A 23,091-nucleotide genomic window follows, 5' to 3' on the forward strand; every position below is an offset into this window, starting at 1 on the left:
CCTGATCCTGTTAAAGGGCGGCAGCAGGATCCTGTGGCCGGGAGGACGGGGAAGAGCCGATAACGCCACGAAACAGATGGGACATGGATGGGTTTGGGGAGGGGACACTGGCGTCACCAAGCCCCCATGCTCCCCGGGCTGCCACGACACTACTGACCATCCTTTCGGTCACCGCCGGCTCTGGCAAACGGCATTTTTACCTGCTTCCAGCCGCGGTCGCCCATCCTCTGGAAGCGAGCCTCCCACTGCAACGGCTGGCCCCCACGGTGACACGGCAGCCACGGCACCCGCAGCCGCAGCCGGCCACCGGTTTTGTTGAAGGGCATCCCGGCGGGGGGCGGATCCAGCTTGACTGGAAAGACGAGGTGGTCTCGTGGTTATCGGCGCCGGTGCTGGCGCCCAGCCTTGCCCCGCCGGCACTTACCGGCCTCGTTGAGGTACAGTGTGAGATTGGGGGTCCTGTGGACGTGGTCCCCCCAGCGCGCCTCCACCCAGGCCGTGGCGTTGGTGAGGACGTAGACGTGGTGGTGGTTCAGGGTGTACGTCGTCCTCGCGCCCACCTCAAACCGCTGGCACAGCCTGGGCGTCGTGTAGCTGGGGCGGGGAGCGGGCGCAAGGTCGGATCCGGATGGAGCAACGCTCGCCATCCGGATGGGCTTGGGATGCGGAGGGCGCACGTCCCCACGTGTCCCGCTCAGGACGCATCCCGTGGGTTCCCCAGGACGTGGTGCTCATCCCCGCCACGGTGCCCGACTCACCAGAGCGTCAGGAGGTAGGAGGTGTTGCCGGCGGGGCCGTGGGGTGGCCAGGAGCAGAGGAACCGGCGGGAGCCACATTGCTTCCAGCAGGAGAAGCCGGGGGCCGTGGCGGTGCCTGCGGGAGAGGGCAACGGCTGGGGGGCTGCTGCACCCCAAACCCCGGCAGGTCGGGCAAGGCCAAGATGGAGCAGCGGCGTAGCTGTCGCCCGATCACCGTGTTGCTCGCCCGGGGGATGGGAGCAGCCATGCGGGTGATTCTCACCCAAAAAACACCATTTCCCTCCTCCCTGGGGATGCGGTGCTGGCCGGCGCTGCTCGCCCCGGCTCCTGCCCGCTGCCGGCAGGGATTCACCGGGCTTTACCCCATCCCTGTCATTTTGAGCGAGCATCGCCATCACAGCAACAGCTCCCCGGGCCTTATCACCCCCAAAATCGTTTATTGAAAGTCTTCTGAAGTTATCTCTCATCTCCCGTCGCCGCAGGAGCACTTACCACCCCGCGCCAGCGCCGCCAGCGCTGCCAGCAGCCACCCCAGCATTGGCCACCTGGGATGTCCCACGCCGGATCCGGGGCTCTGCTGCCCTTCCTGGCTGCCCACTTCCCCGGCACCCAGTGGGTGCCCCCCCCCAGCTCGGTGGCAGCCCCGGCGCTCGGCGCAGCTCCCCACACCCGGCGTTTCCTCTTCTGCTAAAAGCTTGCCGAAGGGTGGCTGTTCCCAGGCAGGGCAGAGCGTGAGGCGTGAATGCATGCCTCACTTTTACCAAAACCAAAAGAGAAAGCAAACAAAATATCCCCCTTTTCTGCTGGCACGCCTGCTGGGACTTGGCCAAACCCTGCCCCGGCTGCACCGCATGCCCCGGCCGCATCGCGTGCTCTGGCCCGGCGAGAAGCGCAAGGTAAGCGAAAGAGATGTCTTAGGGTTTTTGGCTTTTTTTTTTTTTGCTAACTTCACAGCACGTTTTGGATCCCCTGCCCGTAACTGGGTAAAGTCTCCCACGGCTGCTCAAAGGTTGGGGTCGTTCGGGTTTTTGGGCAGCGTGCGTGCGCGTTTGTGCGGCCGCGTGTGCGCGTGGTTCTCGCCGAAACCAGGCTCCTGTGCCCATCCCGGGCACAACTTGTCCCCTGCGGCAGCGAACAAAGCCCCAGTGAGGCAGGAGAGCGCGGTGTCACTGGAACGTCGGCAGCCGCGTGACCCCGGGACGGTGGAGCCGGGTGGCACCGAGGGCCACGCACAGAGTCCCCTTGTTCCCGCAGAAAGTGTCCCCTTGTGTGGCTTTTGCTCGGGGCCAGAGGGCAGCGGTGGTGGGAGCGTTCCTGCACCAGGACGGCGCTGCCGGGACCCCTCCGTCCTGTTGCCGCTGGCATGGCCAGGGTGGGGGCACAGAGGGTCTCCTGGCATCTCCTGCTCTCCTGCCTCGCTGTGTGCCCTCTCCTGCCCGCCCGGGGTGGGGGGACACGCCAAGCTGTGCCATGCCGTGCCAAACTGAGCCGTGCCGGGCTTTGCCATGTCGCGACATACAGCAGGACTGGGCCGTGCCATGCTAAACTGGGCCAGGCCACGCTGTACCATGTCATGCCAGGCTGGGCCATGCTGGACCATGCCATGCCAGACTGGGCTGTGCCATGCCATGCTGGACTGTACTGGGCAGTGCTGGGCTGCGCCAGGCCATAAGGACCGTGCTGTGCCATGCCAGCCACAGGACAGACCTGGGGCTGGGCCACACCGAGCCAGGGGCCTGTTCCCACCCTGTGCCCTGCTGTGCCAGCCCCAGGCCGTGCCATGCCAGGTTGTACCGAGCCAGGCAGACTGTGCCAGCCCTGTGCTGTGCTGTCAGCCCCAGGCCATCCCGTGCCGTGCCATGCTGTGCCAGGCTGTTCTAGCTCTGTGCTGTGCTGTGTCATGGCAGACTCTGCCATGCTGGGCTGTACCGAGCCAGGCAGACTGTGCCAGTCCTGGGCTGTCCCATTCTGTGCTGTGCCAGCCCCATGCCATGCCATCCTGTGCTGTGCCGTGCTGTGCCGGGCTGTTCCAGCCCTGTGCCATGCTGTGTCATGGCAGACTCAGCCATGCTGGGCTGTACCGAGCCAGGCAGGCTGTGCCAGCCCCAGACTGTGCCCTGCCATGCCAGCCCCATGCCCTGCCATGCCAGCCCCATGCTGTGCCGTGCTGTGCTGTGCCAGCTCTGTGCCATGCCATGCTGTGCCGTGCCATGCCGTGCCATGTTGTGCCAGCTCTGTGCCGTGCCGTGCCAGCTCTGCGCCATGCCATGTTGTGCTGTGCTGGCTCTGTGCTGTGCTGTCTGTGCCGTGCCATGCCGTGCCATGCCGTGCCATGTTGTGCCAGCTCTGTGCCGCGCCATGCCAGCTCTGCGCCATGCCATGTTGTGCTGTGCTGGCTCTGTGCCGTGCTGTCTGTGCCGTGCCGTGCCGTGCCGTGCCAGCTCCGTGCCATGCCAAGCCATGCCATGCCAGCCCCTGCCGTGCTGGGCTGTACCGAGCCAGGCAGACTGTGCCAGCCCCAGACTGTGCCGTGCCGTGCCGTGCCAGCCCCGGGCTCGGTGCTGATGCGCGTCCGGTGACGCGGCGGGGCCGCTGGGCGGCGCCCCGGGCGCCCCGGGCGGCGGCGGCGGCGGCGGCGGCGGCGGCGGCGGACCGGGCGCACCGGGCGGAGCGGGCGCAGCGGGAGGCGGCGGCGGCGGGATGGACGAGCCCAGCATCCTGCGGCGCCGGGGCCTCCAGGTGAGCACCGGGAACCGGGCACCGGCGACGCGGGGAGCGGGGCACCGGAGGCGGCCCGGAGCCCGGCGGGGCACGGCGGGGACTGGAAGGGAACCGGGGGTGGGGGGGGGGAACCCAGCCGCGGTGAGCCTGGGGCGAGGTGGGTGCTCTGGGTGCGGGGTCTGCAAGGGGTGGGTGCTGCAAGTGAGAGGTGGGCGCTCTGGGCGCGCGTGAGATGGGCGCTGCGGGTGCAAGAAGCGGGTGCTGCGGGTGCAAGAGGTGGGTGCCGCGTGTGCAAGAAGTGGGTGCTGCGTGTGTGCAAGAAGTGGGTGCTGCGTGTAGGAGTTGGGTGCCGGGGGGCGGGTGTGTGCGAGAGGTGGGTGCCGTGAGCGAGAGGTGGGCGCTCGGGGCGCGCGTGAGGTGGGCGCTGCGGGCGCAGGGAGTGGGTGCTGCGGGCGAGAGGTGGGTGCTGCGGGCGTGCGTGTGTGTGCATGGGAGGTGGGGGTGCCGTGTGAGAGGTGGGGGCTGCGTGTGCGAGAGGTGGGTGTTGCGTGTGAGTAGCGTGGGACTTGGGGGGACACACGGGAGCCGGGCACCCAGCGCTGGGAGCAGGGCAGGGTACGAGCCCCAGCCACGCTGCGGGGTGCTGGGGGGGGAGCACCCGCCTGTGCGAGGGATCCCATGGGAGCGCCGTGGTCCCTCCAGCCCAGCACACGATGCCAAACCGCTGTGCCAGCCCGGATTTGCCCCTCCGAACAGCTTCCATCACCCTGTGCTCCTGGCAGGCCGATGGGCACCCATCCTCCCTGCCCATCCCACACCCGCTCCCCGCAGGAACCCCGGCACCCGCTGTTATTCTTGGAGGGGTGATGACCACGGCTTCCCCCCCTCCCGGCTCATAGAGCTGAGCGCTGAGCCCGATTTTCCGGGTGACCTCACGCCTTCATCCCCATCTGCAGAACGGAGCCGCAGTAACCGGGGGGCCTGGCCCAAGCTGTCTGGGCGGTTGGAAGGTGGCACGGTGCTGCCTTCATCCGAGCTGGCAGCTCCGCGGGGCAACTGCGCTCCGCTGCATGCTCAGCCCGGGAAAGAGCCTTGCATGGGAGCTGCATCCCCACGGATGCGGGTGGATGGATGGATGGAGCCACGGCAGTGGGCTTCGGGGCTCTTGGCCGTGGGTGTCGTTCCTGGCAGTCCCCGGGGAGAGCAGAGCCGTGGGGTGCCGGCTGCGTGCCCACATTCCCATGGCAGGAGGGGTGGGACGGGGCTCCCACCAGGGACCTAATCCCAAAGCGCCGAGCAGTGATGCTGTCCCCGATGCCGTCCCCGCGGGGATCAGCTGATGGTTAATCCTGGCTCCCAGCGGGACCTGCTGATGGGAGATGCGCTGTGCTGGATGGGTGCATCAGGCACCCTGTGGGTGCTGGCCCTATGGCGCTGACCTACGCAGGTCCCCAGGGCCCTCGGGGGATGCTCTGGCTGTCCCCGTGGATGCAGCATGGCCGGGGAGCCCCCGGCAGCGATGGGTGTTGGGTGCCACAGGACCGCTCTGCACCCTTGCACCCACAGATGGGTGAGGAGGCTGTGCCTCGGGGCGGGGGTGAGCGTGGGGGACAAGGGTGTCTGTCCTCTGTCCCACTGTCCCATCTGCAGATGGCCGAGCAGTAAAACCCTTGGCGTCACCCTTCTCTGCCTCACCCTCTCCTCGGGGGCTGCTGGCCGGCGGCACGGGCCTGGGTGTGGGTGGGGATCCGGGCTGGGCGACGGCAGGACTGGGTGAGGGTGCTGGGGGGGGCTCCTGCTCCATGCAGGGACCCTGCACCCCCTTCCCCAGCCCAGGCCTGGGGTCACCCAGTGCTGCTGGGTGCACTGGGACACCCACACCCACTTTGGGCAACCACCCCCTGCACCCACAATCCCCACACACCAGCACCCACGCCACCCCGGGGCAGACATACACCCGGGGGCTGCCGCGTCCTTGTGCGCCCAGGCATGATGTCACCCGTTGCTATGGCGATGCTGCTGCATCACTGTGTTGCAGCTCGCCCCAACTCTGGGATTTCCGCAGGGGCTGCGTGGCGTGGGCAGCAGGATGGGGCGCAGGCACCCCGGGGGCTGTAGGGTGCATGGGTGCTGCTGCGTGCCCCTACATGGGTGGCAGCAGCCCCTGCCCGGGGGGAGCTCCCTGCCCGTGCCAGGAATGTGTCTAAGCTGCTTAGGGGTACGGATGGGGCCGGCGGGCACCGGCGGTGGGCGCAGGATCAAGGCGATGACGGGGCATGAGCCAGCACGTGCGCAACGCCGCACGTGCCAGCATCCCGCGGCGTGCCAGGGCACGCACCGGCCCGTTCACGCCATGCCCCTCGCAGCGTGCCGGTGGGATCTCTGCTACTCTCTGTGGCGTGCCCGGTGGCAACACGGGTGGGTGCTGAGTCTGTGCCGGAGCCGGCTGGTGCCCACCACGCCGGGAGGATGGCATGGGCCGGGGTTCCTGCCTGCACAGCTGCCCTTTGCCCTGTTGCACCACCTGCGAGCAAACGTCTCTTGCAAGAAATATTCCCAGCGGCTGGAAAAATAAACAGCATGGGAGCTGCCGGCTGCTCCCCACGCCCCGGGTTATGGGGACGGGGTGGGGGACAGGGCACAGCCACCACCACCACCCCTGGGCCACGCTCCAGCCAAGGCAGCTGGGTGCTGCTCCCGCTCCGCTGCCCTCGTGCCCTTGCTCCTGGGCCTGACCACAGGGCCACCAACCCTGGGGACTTTGGAAGGAGATGTCCCCCTTGCCCTGACCCTGGGAGGGTGATTTGTCACCCTCACCTGGCACAGCAGAGCAGGGACACCCTGGGCACAGTGAGCAGGGACGGATTCTGCAGTGACAGCTTGGTGCTGCGGGCAGCGGGGATGCTGCCGGACGCGTGGCTGTGGCTGGCAGGAGGTGGGGGTCCCATCCGTGGGCACCCCCCCCAGACACCTGGGGTCACGCTCTGATCCGGCTTCTCGCTTTTCTCGTTGCAGAAGGAGCTGAGCCTGCCGCGCCGAGGAAGAGCGTAAGTCCCCGAACTGGGCCACCCGGGGCACGGGATGGGGTGTCACCGGGAGGGACGCGGCACTGACACCGCGGGGGGCAGCAGGGACGGGTGTTGGATGGCGCTGGGGCTTGTTGTGCTCAAATCCAGCGTGGCATCGCCGTGTTCTCTGATACTGGAGGGACCTGATTGCGTATGTGCTGGGGTGTACTGGGATGTGCTGGGGTGTGCTGTGCTCTGCTGCAAGTGTATTGGGGTGTGCTGGGCTGTATTGGGCTGTGTTGGGTTGTTCTGAGCGGTATTGGGGTGTACTGGGGTGTACTGGGCTGTCGTAGGAGGCTGTTGCAAAGCTGCACTGGGTTTGTGTGTTGGGGTGTACTGGGGGTGTTTTGGGGTGATGCGGAGGTAACACAGGGGGGTCTTGGCGCTGTGCTGGCGCTGTCAGGGGGTCATGGGGCTGTGTGCTGGGGGGGCGTACGGGCTGTGCTGGGAGGGCACTGGAGACATGTTGGGGCTGTGCTGGCGCCATACTGGGGCTGTGTTAGGGATGCACTGGAGGGGCACTGTGGCCGTACTGGGGCTGTGTTAGGGATGCACTGGGGCTATACTGGGGCTGTACTGGAGCTGTGCTGGGGCTGCGGTGTCTCAGCACCGGCAGCACCCCAGCACATCCCGGGAACGGTACGGATCAGGGCTGCCGCCGGCGCGGGCCGGGAGCACCGGGGGCCCGGGGGCTGCCGTGCCGTACCGTGCCGAGCCGTGCCGTGCCGCAGGGGCGGGCCCGGGCCCGGCGGGCCGAGCACGGAGCCCCGGCGGGGCCGCCGCTGCCGCCCGCCCGCGGGAGCCGCCCAGCGCGGGGGCAGCCGGTGCAGCGGCGGCGGCGGCGGCGACGGCGGCGGGGGGAGCGGGGAGCGGAGCGGGGCGGCGGCGGCATGAAGTCGCGGCGGGACAGGCTGAAGATCCCCTCGCTGACCTTGGAGTGAGTCGGGGCCGGGGTGGGCTGAGCCGGTACCGGCCCCCGGGGGAGGGCTATGGGGCCCCGGGGCATCCCTGTACCGGGGTGTCCCCGTCCCGCTGCATCCCCATCCTGGAGCATCCCCATCCCGGAGTATACCCATTCCGGAGCATCCCCGTCCCGATCCATCCCCATCCCGGTCCATCCCCCATCCCGCTGTATCCCCACTCCCGGGCCGCAGGTCCCAGCCCTTCCTCCTGCATCCACAGCCCCAGACCCTCCCGGTGACACCCCCCCACCCTCGGCAGCATCAGACCACCCGGTGTTCCCCCCCCCGCAGTGTCCCTGCTGTCCCCCGCACTCCCCCTCCAGTCTCTCCCCCCCCCCAGGACCCTCAGCCCTGGCCCCCTGGCTCCAGCCCTTGTCCCCCCCTCCAGCCCTTTCCCCCTCTGCTCTTGCTCCCTGGCCTCCTCCGGACCCCCCAGCCCGGCTGGGGGGGGCGCTGTGCCACCGGGGTGCCCACCGGCACCCCCTGATGCCACGCCGGCACGTCTTGCCTTGCAGCTTGTCTCCGAGCAGCCAGAGCCCGACACTGCTGAGCCCCTGCAGCCCCTGCAGCCCCTGCAGCCCCTTACTAACCCTGCACCCCTGGAGGTAAGACACCCCCAAAAAACCTCCCTGGGCATCAGCTCCGGGGTAGGGGAGAGGTGGAAATGGGGGCAGCAAGGTGGGTGCCCCCCCCACCAGAGATGCCCTGGGAGGCCCCAAAAGCGGTGCTGTCTTCTGCAGGGGATGCGGGGCAATGTGGCCGGGGTCTGTCCCCAGCCCTGCGCACCCCAAAAACGGCCTGACCATGCCGATGGCCTCCATCTTTGTTACCGACTGGTCCATTTTGGGGAGCCCCGATGGGAACGCCATCGCAGTAGCTCGAGCTCGGGCTCTGAGCATCCTTGTTTTGATGGGGGGTTGCCTCGAAATCGGACCAGGGCAGGGCACCGTGATGGGAGCGGGGTGGGAGCAGGGATGCCAACCTTCACGCCACCCGGGAAACCTCCCTCGCCGCCTTTTCTGCTCTGCCGTGGGGGAAAGAGAGGGGGAGAGCTGCTCTGGGAGATGGGTGCCCCCCACCCAAAATCCTCCAAGCCCCTTGAGGTCCTCCACCGGGTGCTGCTGTCGCAGAGGCGTGTGGCCGGACTCTGCGGCACGTGCCGGCTGCGCTGTGCCCTTGGGGACAAAGGTGCAGTGGGTGCGCTGGCACTCACCGGTGTCCTGGTTTAAACCATAACAACCGGTCACACCCTGGCCCTGTGCTGCGTGGCACTTGCAGGGCAGAGCTGCGACCTGCCCCGGCACCCACGGGCGACGCTGGGTTCGTCCATCTGTCTGCCGGGGAGAGCGGCTGGCACCGAGCAAGAAGGAACCGGCAGGGAGCTTTGCCGCTGCTCAGCAACAGGCAGAGCCATTTGCTGCGGGCAGGCAGGAGCCAAGGGTGCTGCCTGCGCTCTGCCTGCATGCCGGGGTCCCTGCCTGCTGCGCTCCCTCCGCTAGCCCTGGCTGGCCACCCCTTGCCCACAATGACTTGCGGCGTGTGGAAAAACAAGTGCGGCCATGCGGTTGCTCAGCCGAGGCCTCGGGAAGGGCGGGTTTTGGGGATACTCATGATGGGGATGAGGATGGGGAGTCTGGCAGCACCCATGGGTGCCTCCGCGTGCTGGCGTCTTGCATCTGCCGGGCAGGAGGTGAAGGGAAGCGTGGTGCTGCCTGGCTCTCGGTCCTGCCCTTTCACCCCACTGAAACCCTGCCCAAACCTGCCGGCGTTGGGATTTTTGGCCGTGGCACTGGCCGGCTGCTGCCCGGTGAGCGTGGCAATGCCATCCCAGGTGGCTCTGGAGGCTCTGCCACTGCGTGGGGTTTTGTCACTGGCACGAAGGAGGATGCATGTCACCGGGTCTTTGCTCAGGATCTCCCCGATTAAACGGGAAAGCCAGTGTGGGAGGGAGGTTGCGGGGCAATGGGGTGCTGCCGGGAGGGTGGCCTCCGAGCGCGGTGTCCCATGGGTGGCAGGGTGCCCTTAGGGGAGGCCCCCAAGGGAGTCCCAGGCTTTGGGGCCGCCCCCACAGACATGGGGGGGGATTCATGCCCCTCGAATGCATCAGCGGCAGATGTTGTATCTCCATGGAAACCCTGACCCCATTTTGGGGTGCTGCTCTGTCTCTATGGTAACCCCAATCCTCCATTTTGGGGTGCTGCCCCGTCTCTGTAGTAACCCAGCCCCAATTTTGGGGTGCAGCCCCATCTCTATAGTAACCCATAGCCTCCATTTTGGGGTTGTGTCCCACCTTTACAATAACTCAGCCCCAATTTTGGGGTGCTGCCCCATCTCTACAATAACCCCAAGCCTCCATTTTGGGGTGATACCTCATCTCTATGGCAACCATAACCCCATTTTGGGGTGCTGCCCCATCTCTACGGTAACCCCAAGCCCCAATTTTGGGGTGCTGCCCCATCTCTATAGTAACCCCAAGCATCCATTTTGGGGTGCTGCCCCATCCCTATAGTAACCCAGCCCCAATTTTGGGGTGCTGCCCTATCGCAACAGTAACCCCAAGCCTCCATTTTGGGGTGCTTCCCCATCTCTATGGCAACATCAGCCCCAATTTTGGGGTGCTGCCCCATCTCTATAGTAACCCCAAGCCTCAATTTTGGGGTGCTGCCCCACCTCTGTGGCAACCCTAACCCCATTTTGGGGTGCTGCCCCATCTCTACGGTAACCCCAAGCCTCCATTGTGGGGTGCTTCCCCATCTCTATGGCAATCTCAGCCCCAATTTTGGGGTGCTGCCCCATATCTATGGTAACCCCAGCCCCAATTTTGGGGTGCTGCCCCATCTCTATAGTAACCCCAAGCCTCCATTTTGGGGTGCTGCCCTATCTCTATGGCAACCCCAAGCCTCAATTTTGGGGTGCTTCCCTATCTCTATGGCAACCCCAAGCCTCAATTTTGGGGTGCTTCCCCACCTCTGTGGCAACCCTAACCCCATTTTGGGGTGCAGCCCCATCTCTATGGCAACCCCAGCCCCAATTTCGGGGTGCAGCCCCACCTCTACAATAACCCCAACCCCATATCGGGGCGCTGCCTCGTTTCTATAGCCCCCCCCCGCTTTTGGGGGTGCTACCCCCCCCAGTCTCCATGGCAACCCGGACCCCGTTTCGGGGCGCTGCCCGTCTCCACGGTAACCCCGGCGCCGCCGGGCGGGAAGGGGCGGGAAGGGGCGGGAGGCGGCGGCGGGAGCCCGGCCCGGCCCGGCCCCGTTCCCGGCCCCGTTCCCGGCCCCCGGGCGCCGTCCCGGTCCCGCGCGGCGCCGCTCGGCCGTGTCGGTGGATGCGGTCGGGCCCCGGGGGGGGGTGGGGGGGGGTAACCGAGCCTCCCCCGCCATGTCGGACCCGAGCTGCTGGGGAGCCGCCCCGCCCGGTTACCGGGGCCAGCGGGCCGCCGGCATCCTGCTCCAGCGCTCCAAGAGGTACTGGGGGGGGGCTGAGCACCGGGGGGGGGGGCACCCTGGGGTGCGTGGTTTGGGGGGGGGGGGGTGCACCGGGGTGCGTGGTTTGGGGTAGGGGGGTGCTGTGCACCGGGGGGGGGGCACCCTGGGGTGCGTGGTTTGGGTGGGGGGGTGCACCGGGGTGCGTGGTTTGGGGTAGGGGGGTGCTGTGCACCGGGGGGGGCACCCTGGGGTGCGTGGCTTGGTGTAGGGGGGGTCTTTGCACCGGGGGGGGCACCCTGGGGTGCGTGGCTTGGTGTAGTGGGGTGCTGTGCACCGGGGGGGGCACGCTGGGGTGCGTGGTTTGGGTTAGGGGGGTGCTGTGCACCGGGGGGGGGCACCGGGGTGCTTGGGTTTGGGGGGGGGCTGTGCACCGATGTGCGTGGTTTGGGGGGTGGGGGGTCTTTGCACCGGGGGGGGCACCCTGGGGTGCGTGGCTTGGTGTAGGGGGGGTGCTGTGCACGGTGGGGGGACACCCTGGGGTGCGTGGTTTGGGGTAGTGGGGTGCTGTGCACCGAGGGGGGGGCACCCTGGGGTGCGTGGTTTGGGGTAGGGGGGGTGCTGTGCACGGTGGGGGGGCACCCTGGGGTGCGTGGTTTGGGGGGTGGGGGGGCTTTGCACCGGGGGGGGGCACACGGGGGTGCATGGGTTTGGGGGGGGGGTGTCTTTGCACCGGGGGGTGCACGGTTTTGGGGGGGGGTGCACCGGGGTGTGTGGTTTGGGGGGGGGCACTGGGGTGCTTGGGTTTGGGGGGGCTGTGCACCGACGTGTGTGGTTTGGGGGGGGGCTTTGCACTGGGGGGTGCATACCAAGGTGTGTGTTTTGGGGGTGCTGTGCATCTTTTTGGGGGGTGCTGTGCACTGAGGGTGCATCCTCAAAGCCCTGAAGCTGCCGGGGTGGGGTGGGCTGTGCATCCGAGGGTCCGTCGGTTGGGACCCCAGTACCACAGGGGGGGTGCAGAGTTTAGGGTCCTGGGACATTAGGGGATGCACATTTATGGGGCGCTGGGCACTAGTCCCGCAGGGGGGTGGGTTGGGGCTCTTTGCAGCAGGGTGCATGTCGGGGGGGGTGTCTTGCATGCATAAGGGGGGGGAAAATACCCCTGTGAGCCCCCATGCTGAGGTGGGCACTCCACTGATGGGATGTGTCCCATGCGGTGACATGTCCTGAGCCTGGGTGAGAGTCCCCAGGGTGCCCGGGGAGGGGGGAGAAGGGGCCAGTCCCTTGGGCAGGGCTGCAGGGGGGGCAAAGTGGGGGGGGCAAAGGGCTCGCACACCCTTCGGCAGTAGGGTTGGGGTAGTGTTGGGGGCTGCTGCAAAAATGGGGTGCTAAGGGGGCTACCCCAGGTCTCCAGCTACAATGCCAGGCTTGACCTGGGCAGGTAGGTGGGACATATCCCCCAGGAGGGGGACAGGCAGCGCTGCTGGCGCTGGGAGAGGTGCAATGAGCACCCGCTGAGCCCCCCCCCCGGGTCTGGGTGGTGGAGGGGGGCACCTCCATCCAGCAGATTTGGGGTGCTGTAGCCGGCCCAGGCATAAAACCCTTCCACGGCTTGATATAAAAAAAGGTGTTTAAGACAGCGCGGAGGCAGAAGGGAGATATTCCCATTGTGAATGTCTTTTAATATTACTGTGGGCTGGCACAAAGCAACACGGTTGCTTAGCAAATGAATCCATCCAGCACCGATCCCATTCCAGGAAGGTGCCTGCTTCACCTGGGCTGTGGAAATTACTGCTGCCAGCACACGAGGACGGGCAAGGGGGGCCTTTAATAAAGAAGAAAAGGCATTGGATGGGGTTTTCCAACCTGGGATGGCTGAGCCGGGGGGGCCCTGGGAGAGATGTGTAATTGGAGAGATGATCTAGGCAGTCATCTGTCTCCAGCTGAGCATGATGAGGTTGTAATTCTCATGAAGGGCAGAGGATTTGCTCTTCTTTCATCGGTATTCCTAGAATCCGCAGCGAGAACTGGTCTGGCCTATTTTACAGTGGGCAGAAAGCATATGATGTTATTTAGTGGGATTAAGAGGTCTGAGGGATCCTAATTTCCTGCGGAGGGTTGCTGAGATGGCCGGCGCGGGGCAGGACAGCCAGTGGTTCGATGGCTGACGGGGCTCTTCTTCTCCGTGGATGCCGCCCGTGGTTGTTCACACCTCGCGCACCGCAGAAAAACGTGCCGGCAGACGTAACAGGTACCATTTTTCTACCCACTAATGGGAAACTGTGGCACAGGGACGTGCAGGGATGCATTCCAGGGTGTGGGGCAGTTTCTTCAGGCTGTTTTCTTGCAGTGCAAAGAAATAAATAAGTCTATAGCCAACTCATTATCCCGCGAGTCCCTGCGAGGATTTGGGATTTTCCTCCTGGGAGGCGCCCAGCGTGTTGCTTGGTGCTCCAGAGTGGGTTAATAAAAGCATCTGCAGGGCCAGGCTTTCGGCTGGGGTGGGACGAGGGGCCAGAGCAGCTCCGCAGAGTGATGCCGGGTGTCTGGTGGGGTTGTGCAGATGTGGTGGGGTTGTGCATGGCCCGTGCCAGGCAGCGTGTTGCATTTTACCATTGAGACCCCAGTCCCCAGCCTCCCCCATCCCAGTCTCCATCCCTGGAGGCAGCCGAGTTCAGCGCCGCCATCACAAGTCACGGAGGAGAAATGTCATGGAGAAACTTGGGGTGCAGCTGCTTGGTTCGGCAACTTTCAACGTTAAACACAAACTTATCCCACTGGAAACCGATTTTTCCAGGATGTGGTGATCTATGGCACTTCCCCAAAGCTCCAGGCACGTGAGCACCGTGTGCCCGTTTGGGGGATACGGAGGAAAAATGTTGTCCGCAGCCATGTAAAGAAGGGAGCCGGGAGCGCCGACTCATGCTCTTAATCACGCAGCCGGGAGCGGAGCCGCCTGCTTGCCCTTTGAGACTGTGCCCGCTCCCTTATCGGCCTGACTCTGCCCTTGCAGCCGCGCTGCTCCCACCACCCTGCACCCACTTTGCCCCAAACAGCCGCTTTTCTGCCTGGTATTCTGCCCAGCACCAGGCTGGCATCTGACACACGATGCTCTGCCATCCTGGGAAGTTTTAGGGGTCGGATCCTGTTGGAGAGGAGCGGGATGCTGCAGTCCCTCCGTGTATTTCCCGGTGATGGCCGGGTGCTTTAGCGTGACCCTCGGTATTGCACGGTGCTGACTCCTTGCTACCCAATGCCGCTCGCCCGGATCCTGGTGGAGCCATTTGCCGGTTAGAGGCATCAGTGTTGTGCTGCGCAGCCGGATCCTGCCCTTCCCGCGGCTCCGAGGAGGCAGCCTTCGGGAAGCTGCCAGATTTTGCTGTCTCCTGCCTGTGGACATCCCAGCCGTGCCGTGCCGAGGCCGGGTGCCGGTGCGGGTGCCGGCAGGCGGTGGGACGTGCCGGTTCCTCATCGCAGGCAGCCTGGGGACGGGTGACACGTTATTTTGCTCCAGGCTTCAGGGTCACACCGGTTGTCACACACTTTCCGCATCCTTTGAAATACGTGCTGGATGGCAACGGCAGCGCCGAGGCCGAGGCAGCCTCCGCACGAGCAGCGCGGGAGATGCTGACGGCGATTTTCCACTCCATTTTTGGTACCGAATGGGCAATTAGGTGACAGAGGCAGAGAGGACAGCAGCCCCAGCTTCTGCCTTCAGGGTTTGGCAGCTCGTCTCTACCCCGAGGCTTGTTTCTAGCCCGAGGTTTCCGTGCCGTAAAAGATGGGAACCAGCTGTAGATGATGCATCAGGCGAAGCGGGGTTAAAGTGGCGCAAGATGGTTGCGGAGCCGAGGGTGGAGCGCACGGAAACAGGAAACGTCGGCCTCCCTCTGTGTCACCATTACTGGAACTTGCTTCGTTAAAGGTTTGTTTTCACTTCCAAAATGAAACCCAGCAAGCAGGAGCAAGCCCCTCGTCCCCTGGGATGTTCCCCCCTGCAAGACACAGATGCACGTGCAACCCCGGTCCCCGCGGCGGGACCGAATGGTGAAGTAATGCCAAAGCTGGCAGCTCTCTGCAGCCCTTCTGGTTAATAAACCTCTGCTTGTGCTGCTTCGGCGGCGAAGCAGGTTTGCTTGCAGTGCCTCGGTTTCCCATCCGGCACGCAGAGCCGGTGGCAGCAAGAGGCTGTGGTTTGCTCTTGCTCTGGGGGTGGGTGCTGGGCTGGGAGTTTGCAGCTGTGGGTGCTGCAATTGGTGTTCAAGCTTGCGTTTAAGCAAGAAAAGCAAATGGAGGGGCCAGGCAGGGGCAGGAAGGGGTGAATGGTTGCAGGGGGGGAAGGTTTCTGCCTCCCCCCCCCGCCAGCATGCCGCTACAGCTCCGAGTGAGCTCAGGGTGGTCGCGGGGTGCATGTCCCGGGGGTGCATGTCCCAGGGGTGCACCCAGGGACCCCTCATCCTGGGTGGAGGGAGGGTTTTGGGGGGGCCCCAAGCAGCCTCCCCAGTCACCGGCTTGGCCGAGACCTTCAGTCTTGAGCAGAAGACTTGGGGCTCCCAGTTTTACGGTGGGAGCAGGAGGAGCTCCGCAGGGGGGGGAGATGCCAGCGGGAGGTGCTGGGGTGCCAGGCGTTGGGTGTGGAGCTCTGACCACGCGTGCGGAGCTCTGACCACGCGTGTGGAGCTCTGATCACACGTGCAGAGCTCTGACCACGCGTGGCTGGCGTTGCCCGTGCACCGGTGCTACGTACAGCTGTCTGGAGGGACGGCGTGTTGCAAAATGTCGTCCTTTGCACCCCAGATACCATATCTGCTGTTCACTTCTGGTTTTGGGATCCAGGGAGAATCCCTTCTCTCTGTTTCCATCCCCTCGATTTTGTGGGTGTACCTGGCTGCGACGTGATGTTAAACAATGTCCTTTAATTAATGGCATCCTTGTGGGTTCCCGTTCCCAGCCTAGCGAGGAAATTCAGCGTCACCTTTGCAGAATTTGCAGCCCGAGGAAGCGCAGATAGAGGAAGGGGAAGGTTGTCCTCGTGCTTGAGCTTCTGCTCTGTGCTGTGGATATCTGCAGTTCCCTCTCGGCAGAGTGAAAGAGAACTTAAATGAGCTGATTGTATTTTATTCATATTGAAATGGGCTGCATACAGTGGGAGTGGGGCTGCAGCATCGCTGCGGGCAGGTGGGCTTTTCGAGGCAGGGCTGTGTTTGCAAGGCAACCTTGGGCTCAGGGCTTGGAGAAGGGCTGGAAGGAAAGGCAAAATTCCTGCAAGAAGGATTGAAATCTTGTGAGTTGGGAGGGTGGGAATGGAGATGGTCACATGGAGACCCGGCGCTTGCAGACGTGGCCTTTTGGTTGTTCCAGAGGAGCTCTGCGGGATACTGGAGCGCAGCGCTGGGATGGGAGTTTCGGGGTGTTTGGGGTGTCAAGGTGCCGGTGCTGTCAGCGTGGACCTACACGTGGTCCTGCTTTTTATCTGGCGCCGGTGCACGTGGCTTCCTCCTGTTGCCTGCCGGAACGCGGCCGAGCCGGATCTCTGCCACGGCATCGCAAATGCCCAGCGATACCCCAAAGTCTCAGAGGGTTGGGGACCAACTGTCCTCCCCGCTGTGACCTGGGGACCACCAAGTGCAGGGAGGTTTATAGGAACTGGGGGGCATTTTCCATGTGATGGAGCAGGTTGGATTGTGGCCTGAAGCCACTTGGCATTTCCATCGCTTCCTCCTTTTACATCCCTTTTTCTATTCCTGCCCTCGGCCTGTTGCCCAAGGGGCTGCCTGCCTCTGCCCTCCCCAGCCAGCCAAAACCAGAAGTGGGACTTTGACAAGACAGTTCATTGTTAAAAATAACCCCGTCGGCCCGTCTCTGGCAGCGTTGAACCGGGGACAGACCTTCCCTGCGGTGGGAGATCCGTAATCAATGGGGTGATGGCAGTCGTGTCCCTTGGCACAGGACATCACATACCAGTGGACCCGTACATGCCTGAGCCTGTCCAGCCCTCCCTGTCCTTCGCTTCCCCAAATTAATTTCCTCTTTTTTTTCCCCAGTTGCCGAAGCAGCAATAGGAAGAGCTTAGTGGTGGGCACCCCCTCTCCGACCCTCTCGCGGCCTCTCTCCCCCCTCTCTGTGCCGACAGGTAAGGGCTGTCCCAAGGGGATGGGTTGACCATCTCCCAAAATGACCCAAATATTTTGGAGGGGTGGCAGGGGACCCTTCTGCTTCTGCAGCACCTGTTAGCAGCAGTGGGCTGGCTCCTGGCCGCAGGTGCCTTTTCCAGGAGGGAATAGCTTGGGAAGTGATTTACCCCCTCTTTCCCCTGAAGCAGCAGCCCGTCGCACCCTGGGCATCGCACCGGGGCCGGTATCGGGGTGACTTTTCCCCCTTTCTCCCCACAGCCGGGAGCAGCCCCTTGGACAGCCCACGCAACTTCTCTGCCAGCACCTCCATCAACTTCCCCTTCGCTCGCAGGTGAGCTCCCGGCCCCCCTCCCAGACCATTAATATTCACTAATAATTATAATCCACCAACTGGGACTGTTCTGTTGATCTCAAATGATTTGGTTTTGGTTTTTTGCTTTTTTCTCCCTTATTTTTTTGGTCTGGTGTTCTTTGCTCTGCCGCTGCCATGACTGGTACCTCCCGCTCCCCCAGCCATGCTCCTCGGACTGACAGGTGAGTACTGGAAACCAACTGGGGCTGCGTTCTGGGGAGATGTCTGCTCCGCATCGGCAAGGCCCTTCATTGTGTGCATCCCTGGGAGGGAGATTTTGCTCTGGGATTGGGCTCCCTGCAGCTCCAGGAGCAGAAATATCCCTATACCCATCACACCCTCCCCAGCCACGAGCTCAGCCCCAGCTTGGACCCACTCTGAACGCTCCCGACGGATGCTCGGCAGATATTCGGGGACGGATGCTCGGCTGGGTCCCCGCAGATGCAGATCTTGCTGCATCCCCTCCCCAGCCTGCACTGCTCCAGACACAGATGCCAAAATCCTGTTTAACTAATTAATTAACTGCACGCATGGGGACAGACAGCTGATTTTAACCCATCGATCGTCACATGGAAAAAAACTGGAGGCTTACGGCTGGTTTTCAAGCTTGTAACAGCGAAAAGCCAAACTGCAGGGCTGGGGATTTGCGAGCCTGCCGGCGGCGAGGGCATGCGGTGGGGCCGGTGCCGGATCCGGCACCCTGCCAGCTCCCGTCGTCCTTGGCCCCGCACGGGAAACAGCGGCGGGAGGTGAAGGGCCTCATCTTGACGTGGACATTGCCCCGTCCATTAGAAACATCTCCAAGAGGAAGCATTCGCCTACGTGTGAGCGGTTGCCTTCCTGTTTATAACCGGGCTCTGCTCCGCGGCGCCTGTTGTCTCAGGATGGGTCTTGAGGAATCCCGATTTCTCATAGAACAGTCCCAGAAGGCTGAATTTTGCTCTAATTAAAAATTAGATTCTCACAGAGTTTTTTTTTTTTAACCCATCTGAAACGGATTTGCCACTCGCCCGAGCCCCAGCGCCGTCCCTTTGCGGGGACCCCGCTCGCTGTCACTGTCCCCGTCCCCATGGCCGCCCGCACACCGGGGTTGCAGAACAGCCCCCCTCCCCTGCAAACCCCTCTTATTTCACTCAATTTCAGTCCATTCTGCAAAGAGGTTTCAGGGCTTTGTTATTCAAGCCAAACCTGCATCTTCTTCCCTACCCTTACCGCTCTGACGTTATTTATTTGCATTTAGATGTTGTTTTTTTCCTGTATGTGATTGGCACGTTTGCACTCACAGGGCTGATGGCAGAAGGTGGTCACTGGCTTCGTTACCCTCCTCTGGCTATGGGACCAACACCCCCAGCTCCACTGTCTCGGTAACGTTTACTTTCTCATGACAGCAGGCGAGAAGAACCCAAACCCCTTGATTTTTGGTGAAATGCCTCCTGAGCCCCGCAGTGTTGGTTCCTAGGCAGCCCCTCCATTCCTAGAGGACCACGTGCTTTAGCTGCATCGCGCTTTCCAAATGTGCTTTTAAGAAAGCCGTAGAGCCTCATGAATGGCTTTACAGCATCCCTGGTCTTTACAGCATCCCTGCATGTCATGGCACATCCCGACCATGCAGGGGAATGGCCGGGCAGGAGCTGCCCGGGATGCTGCAGGTACAAGGGATGGGGCTCAGCGGAGCTGGATTGAGTGGGAGAGCTGGAGGGTTTGGGGTGGGAGTGGGCAGCGCAGACCTCCCTGGGCTGGTCTTGCCATCCCTATTTCACATTACTGAGCACAGAGCATGCTGCCCGTCAGTGTTTCCAGCCTCCTAAGAGGCTCCGAGGGATATTTCACTCATGGGTTTGCTGGTTTCCACCCCGCTGCCGGGAAGCACGGATCCTTTTCCCGATCCCCTGCATCTCTCTTTCTTTCCAGTCGTCTTCGTCCTCCCAGGAGCGCCTGCACCAGCTGCCGTACCAACCCACACCCGACGAGCTGCATTTCCTTTCTAAGCATTTCCGCAGTACGGAGAGCGTCACGGACGAGGAGGGGCGGCACTCGCCCTGCCTGCGCCCACGATCGAGGAGCCTCAGGTACGGCACCCGCTGTGGGGAGCACCCACGGTGCTGCTGGGACGATGCGCTGGGTGCCGGCACATCCAGCGCATCCTCTGCCCTCTCATAAGCTGTTCCTGGGATGTCCTGGTCCTGCTAAGCCCATCCCAAGGTGTTGACACCGATACGGGTTTTCTCCTTGCAGGGGAGTGGAGAAGCTATGGCTTCAGGTTGTAGATGCCCCATCCCTGGAAATATTCAAGGTCAGGTTGGACGGGGCTCTGAGCAACCTGATCTAGCTGAAGATGTCCCTGCTCATGGCAGGGGGGTTGGACTAGGTGACCTTGAAAGGTCCCTTCCCACCCAAACCGTTCCATGAGTTTGTAATTCTATGATCCTAAGCTCTGTGATTTTGGGCATTAGGGCCTCATTCTCAGCATCTTCTCAGCTGTTGGGATGTGGCATTGCTCCTGGCAGTAGCCAACACCTGAGAGTGAGGTTTCCTGGGGCTGAAGCTGGAGAAAGTGGGATTTGTTCCAAAATAGTTGGTTTGCAGCTTCTTGCTCAATTGTCTCAAAGGTTTCAGAAGAGAGAAGGGGACCGCTGAGCAGAAGCCTGAGCGGTGGGCATCCTTGCAGGGCATGGCTGGGAGGCCACCGGCCTGACCTGCCGTTAAAAGGTTAAAAATCCCATTTCTGGGCTTGGGTAAGGAAACATCACCTCTGTTTGCTGGGGCTCAGCATCAGCCTGGTCTTTGCCTCTGCAAAAAACAAGGAGTGCAGGTGGACAGGCATTTGCGGGCTGGAGAGAGGAAAATTTGGAGAGACCATCAAGCTGGTGGCTGTAGCATCGTGCGAGCTGACCCTACAGACCTGCTGAGCTCTGCGTTGCTGCTCCAAGACTATGCCCCATGCAAGGAGCTGGTCATGTTTTTGCTTGTCCAGCACCAGGAGCTTGTGCTTTTTACAGGGGATGTTTTGGTTAAATCCTCTTTTCCCACTGAAAAAGCTCCCAACCCTCTTTGCGCCAGAGGCAGAGCCGTAGCCCTGCGTGTTGCCGGCTGAAATTTCATTAAAATCAGATTAATTATCTGACAGGGTTTTGTAGGCGGTGAAGTTTTCACCGAGGAGATGCCAGCTCTGCAGTTAGCATGGCATGGCAATGGCTGAGCTGGGGCTGGCAGCAAGCAGCTTGGGTCTGGTTTTAATTGCTGCATTTATTATATAGCGGTTAATGAGTTGCTGGCTGCTCCTGCGACTTGCTTTGTATAAGGGGATCACCAGGCAGGGGCCTGAGAGAGGCAATGTTGGGTGAGGGGAAGAGAGAAGCCTTGTTTAATGAAGGTCCGCCACGAGGTTTGGTTGGGGTTTTTTTGCTGGTGAGCTGCAAAAAGGGCAACAAAGGTGAGAAACTGTGGGATCCAGAGGAAGGAAAGGATGAGCTCGCTCTTCAAAGCCAAGTTGACTGATGCACCAGCCTCTCAGCTCTGGATTTTCAAGTGACTTGAGTTTGGAGGCCTGGATCTGTGGGAGGTTAACCTTCCCTGGACCAGGTGCCAGGAACCACTAGATCCATGCGTGGTGGAAGCTGCTGCTGAAAGTGCTGGCCCAAGGCTGATGGCTCCACTCAGATGAGCTTTAACTGCTTGGGATTGGGAGTTAGGAGGAGGGAACAAATTGCTCTCCAGGGGCAGTAGCTATTTGCATAGATGTAAATTACTTGGACCTTGTAATGCAACTGGTTTTCTCCCTCTGCAGCCCTGGACGGACGAGTGGAACGTTTGATAATGAGGTTGTGATGATGAACCATGTGTACAAGGAGAGGTTCCCCAAGGTAACTGCCGGGACTGGGTGGGATGAGCACGTTAGTCCCTCCGTGGCATCCTGACAGCATCTTCTCCAGAACAACCTCTTTGTGCTGGAATATAGAATGCATGGGTAGATACCAGGGGGTGTTGAGGACACTGGAGATGTGGTAATGAACTGGGGAGGCAGAGATCTGCGGGTCTGCCTCATCACACGTGCAGGCAGAGGTCTCTGGGAGACTTTGATGGAGTTTTTCCAGTCTGCTGGAAGCTGGGTCCCAGGTGGGGCCGTGATGTGCGTGTGGATATTGGAGCTGCAGGAGGTAGTAGCATGAGATCCTGGCTGGCCAAACCCAATGCATGCCATGGGGACGCATGTTCCCGGGCATCACCATCCATTCTGCCTTGCAGGCCACAGCCCAAATGGAAGAGCGTCTGCAGGACACCATCACAAACTTCTCTCCGAGCAGCACTCTGCCACTGGCAGACGGGGTGCTGGGCTTCATCCACCACCAAATCATCGAGCTGGCCCGCGACTGCCTGGCAAAGTCCCAAGGAGCTCTCATCACCTCCCGCTACTTCATGGAGCTGCAGGAGAAACTCGAGAAGATGCTCCGGGATGTGAGTACAGGGCAGTTCCCTGGCTGGTGCCATCTCCTGAGGCTACCGATAGACGCCTGGCTTCTGTCTCCTCTCTGGCAGGCTCAAGAACGTTCGGAGAGTGAGGAGGTGAAGTTCATTGACCAACTGGTGAGGAAGCTGCTGATCATCATCTCCCGTCCTGCTCGCCTTCTGGAGTGCCTGGTAAGACACGGCACCGGCAGCTCATCATGTTTCTTATCTTTCATGGTCCGTGCCCGCCCGGAGAGGAGGCTTTGCTTCCTCTCTGGGTAGACGCAGACCATGAAAGACAAGGCATCTCCTCACTACCTTGCCTGGTCCACCATGGGAACCGCTGCTCCACACCATCCTGGTCAGGCTGCAGCAAGGAGCTGAGACCATTCCTAGCATTAAAGCCATTTCTTGCAGAGGAGAAGCTGGTTTTTCCTAGTGGAGTAGTGGGATGTGAACTTCTTAGCAAGCTTTCTCATCCATTTTCAGGTTTATTTTAGCTGTTGTGCTGAATTTCTAAAGCACTTGCCTTTGTGCTATGGTTCCTGCAGCTGGAAGAAGGAGCTGTGATGAAGTGTGCTGCTGGTGTGCTCTCCTTGGTTTCCCCTCCAAGGCCAACTCACGGGGCTCCGTTTTTTTCCATCAACCCTTCACATGGGGAACAATGCTAGAAACAGGAGCAGAGTGTTTAGCTTGCTCCTGCAAGCATCCAGAGCCTGTCCCCAATTACAGGTGTCACCTGCAAAGCTTAGAGGAAAGGTTTAACTTTGCAAAGTCTCGCTCCTCAGCTGTGCTTGGTTTTCCCCATCCAGGAGTTTGACCCGGAGGAGTTTTACCATCTCCTGGAAGCTGCAGAAGGACACGCCAAAGTTGGCCAGGGAATAAAGACCGATATTCCCCGATACATCATCAGCCAACTGGGGCTCGTCAAGGACCCACTGGAGGGTAGGGAACTGCTTGGGTTGCTGGCCCCCGAGGCCTGCAGTGGGATGCGGACTTCCAGTTTGGCCACTGGCGAGCGTGAATGAGCACTGGGAGGTGGCAGGGGGACCGGCAGGGCTGAGCTGGTGTCATGGGGTGGGTCACAGCAGGACCAGGATGGTGTCCAGGTCTCCTGGCCAGCCCCACATCCCTCGTTATTGCTCCCAACACGTTCAGCAAAGCAGATTAAGCTCAAGAACGCTTAATTCATAGGAAGCCAGGGCCTTGGGGGGGAACCATA

The 23,091-nt window shown here is 62.2% G+C and overlaps 1 protein-coding gene across 8 annotated transcripts in view; it reads left to right on the forward strand.

Moving 5' to 3' along the window:
* The first annotated feature begins 68 nt into the window (after positions 1-68).
* The window catches only part of MAST3 (microtubule associated serine/threonine kinase 3), a 31,522-nt gene continuing 8,499 nt past the window's right edge, over positions 69-23,091 (forward strand). Inside the window, exons 1-12 of one of the 8 annotated variants that reach the window (XM_069790372.1) lie at positions 69-437; positions 1,241-1,654; positions 6,495-6,526; positions 16,982-17,070; positions 17,330-17,402; positions 17,585-17,605; positions 18,709-18,787; positions 19,335-19,492; positions 21,211-21,286; positions 21,669-21,878; positions 21,960-22,061; positions 22,682-22,814. In XM_069790372.1, the coding sequence (XP_069646473.1) occupies positions 84-437; positions 1,241-1,654; positions 6,495-6,526; positions 16,982-17,070; positions 17,330-17,402; positions 17,585-17,605; positions 18,709-18,787; positions 19,335-19,492; positions 21,211-21,286; positions 21,669-21,878; positions 21,960-22,061; positions 22,682-22,814 (1,741 nt within the window). In that variant the 5' untranslated portion in view covers positions 69-83. Of the gene's footprint in view, positions 438-1,240; positions 1,655-3,085; positions 3,498-6,494; positions 6,527-7,426; positions 7,485-8,024; positions 8,115-10,813; positions 10,980-12,352; positions 13,189-15,707; positions 16,909-16,981; positions 17,071-17,329; positions 17,403-17,584; positions 17,606-18,708; positions 18,788-19,334; positions 19,493-21,210; positions 21,287-21,668; positions 21,879-21,959; positions 22,062-22,681; positions 22,815-23,091 lie in introns of those variants that run through there. The other 7 variants (XM_069790374.1, XM_069790378.1, XM_069790375.1 and 4 more) reach the window with 7 other exon arrangements.

Source organism: Haliaeetus albicilla, chromosome 8 (assembly GCF_947461875.1).
Source record: "Haliaeetus albicilla chromosome 8, bHalAlb1.1, whole genome shotgun sequence".
Classification (NCBI taxonomy): Eukaryota; Metazoa; Chordata; class Aves; order Accipitriformes; family Accipitridae; genus Haliaeetus; species Haliaeetus albicilla.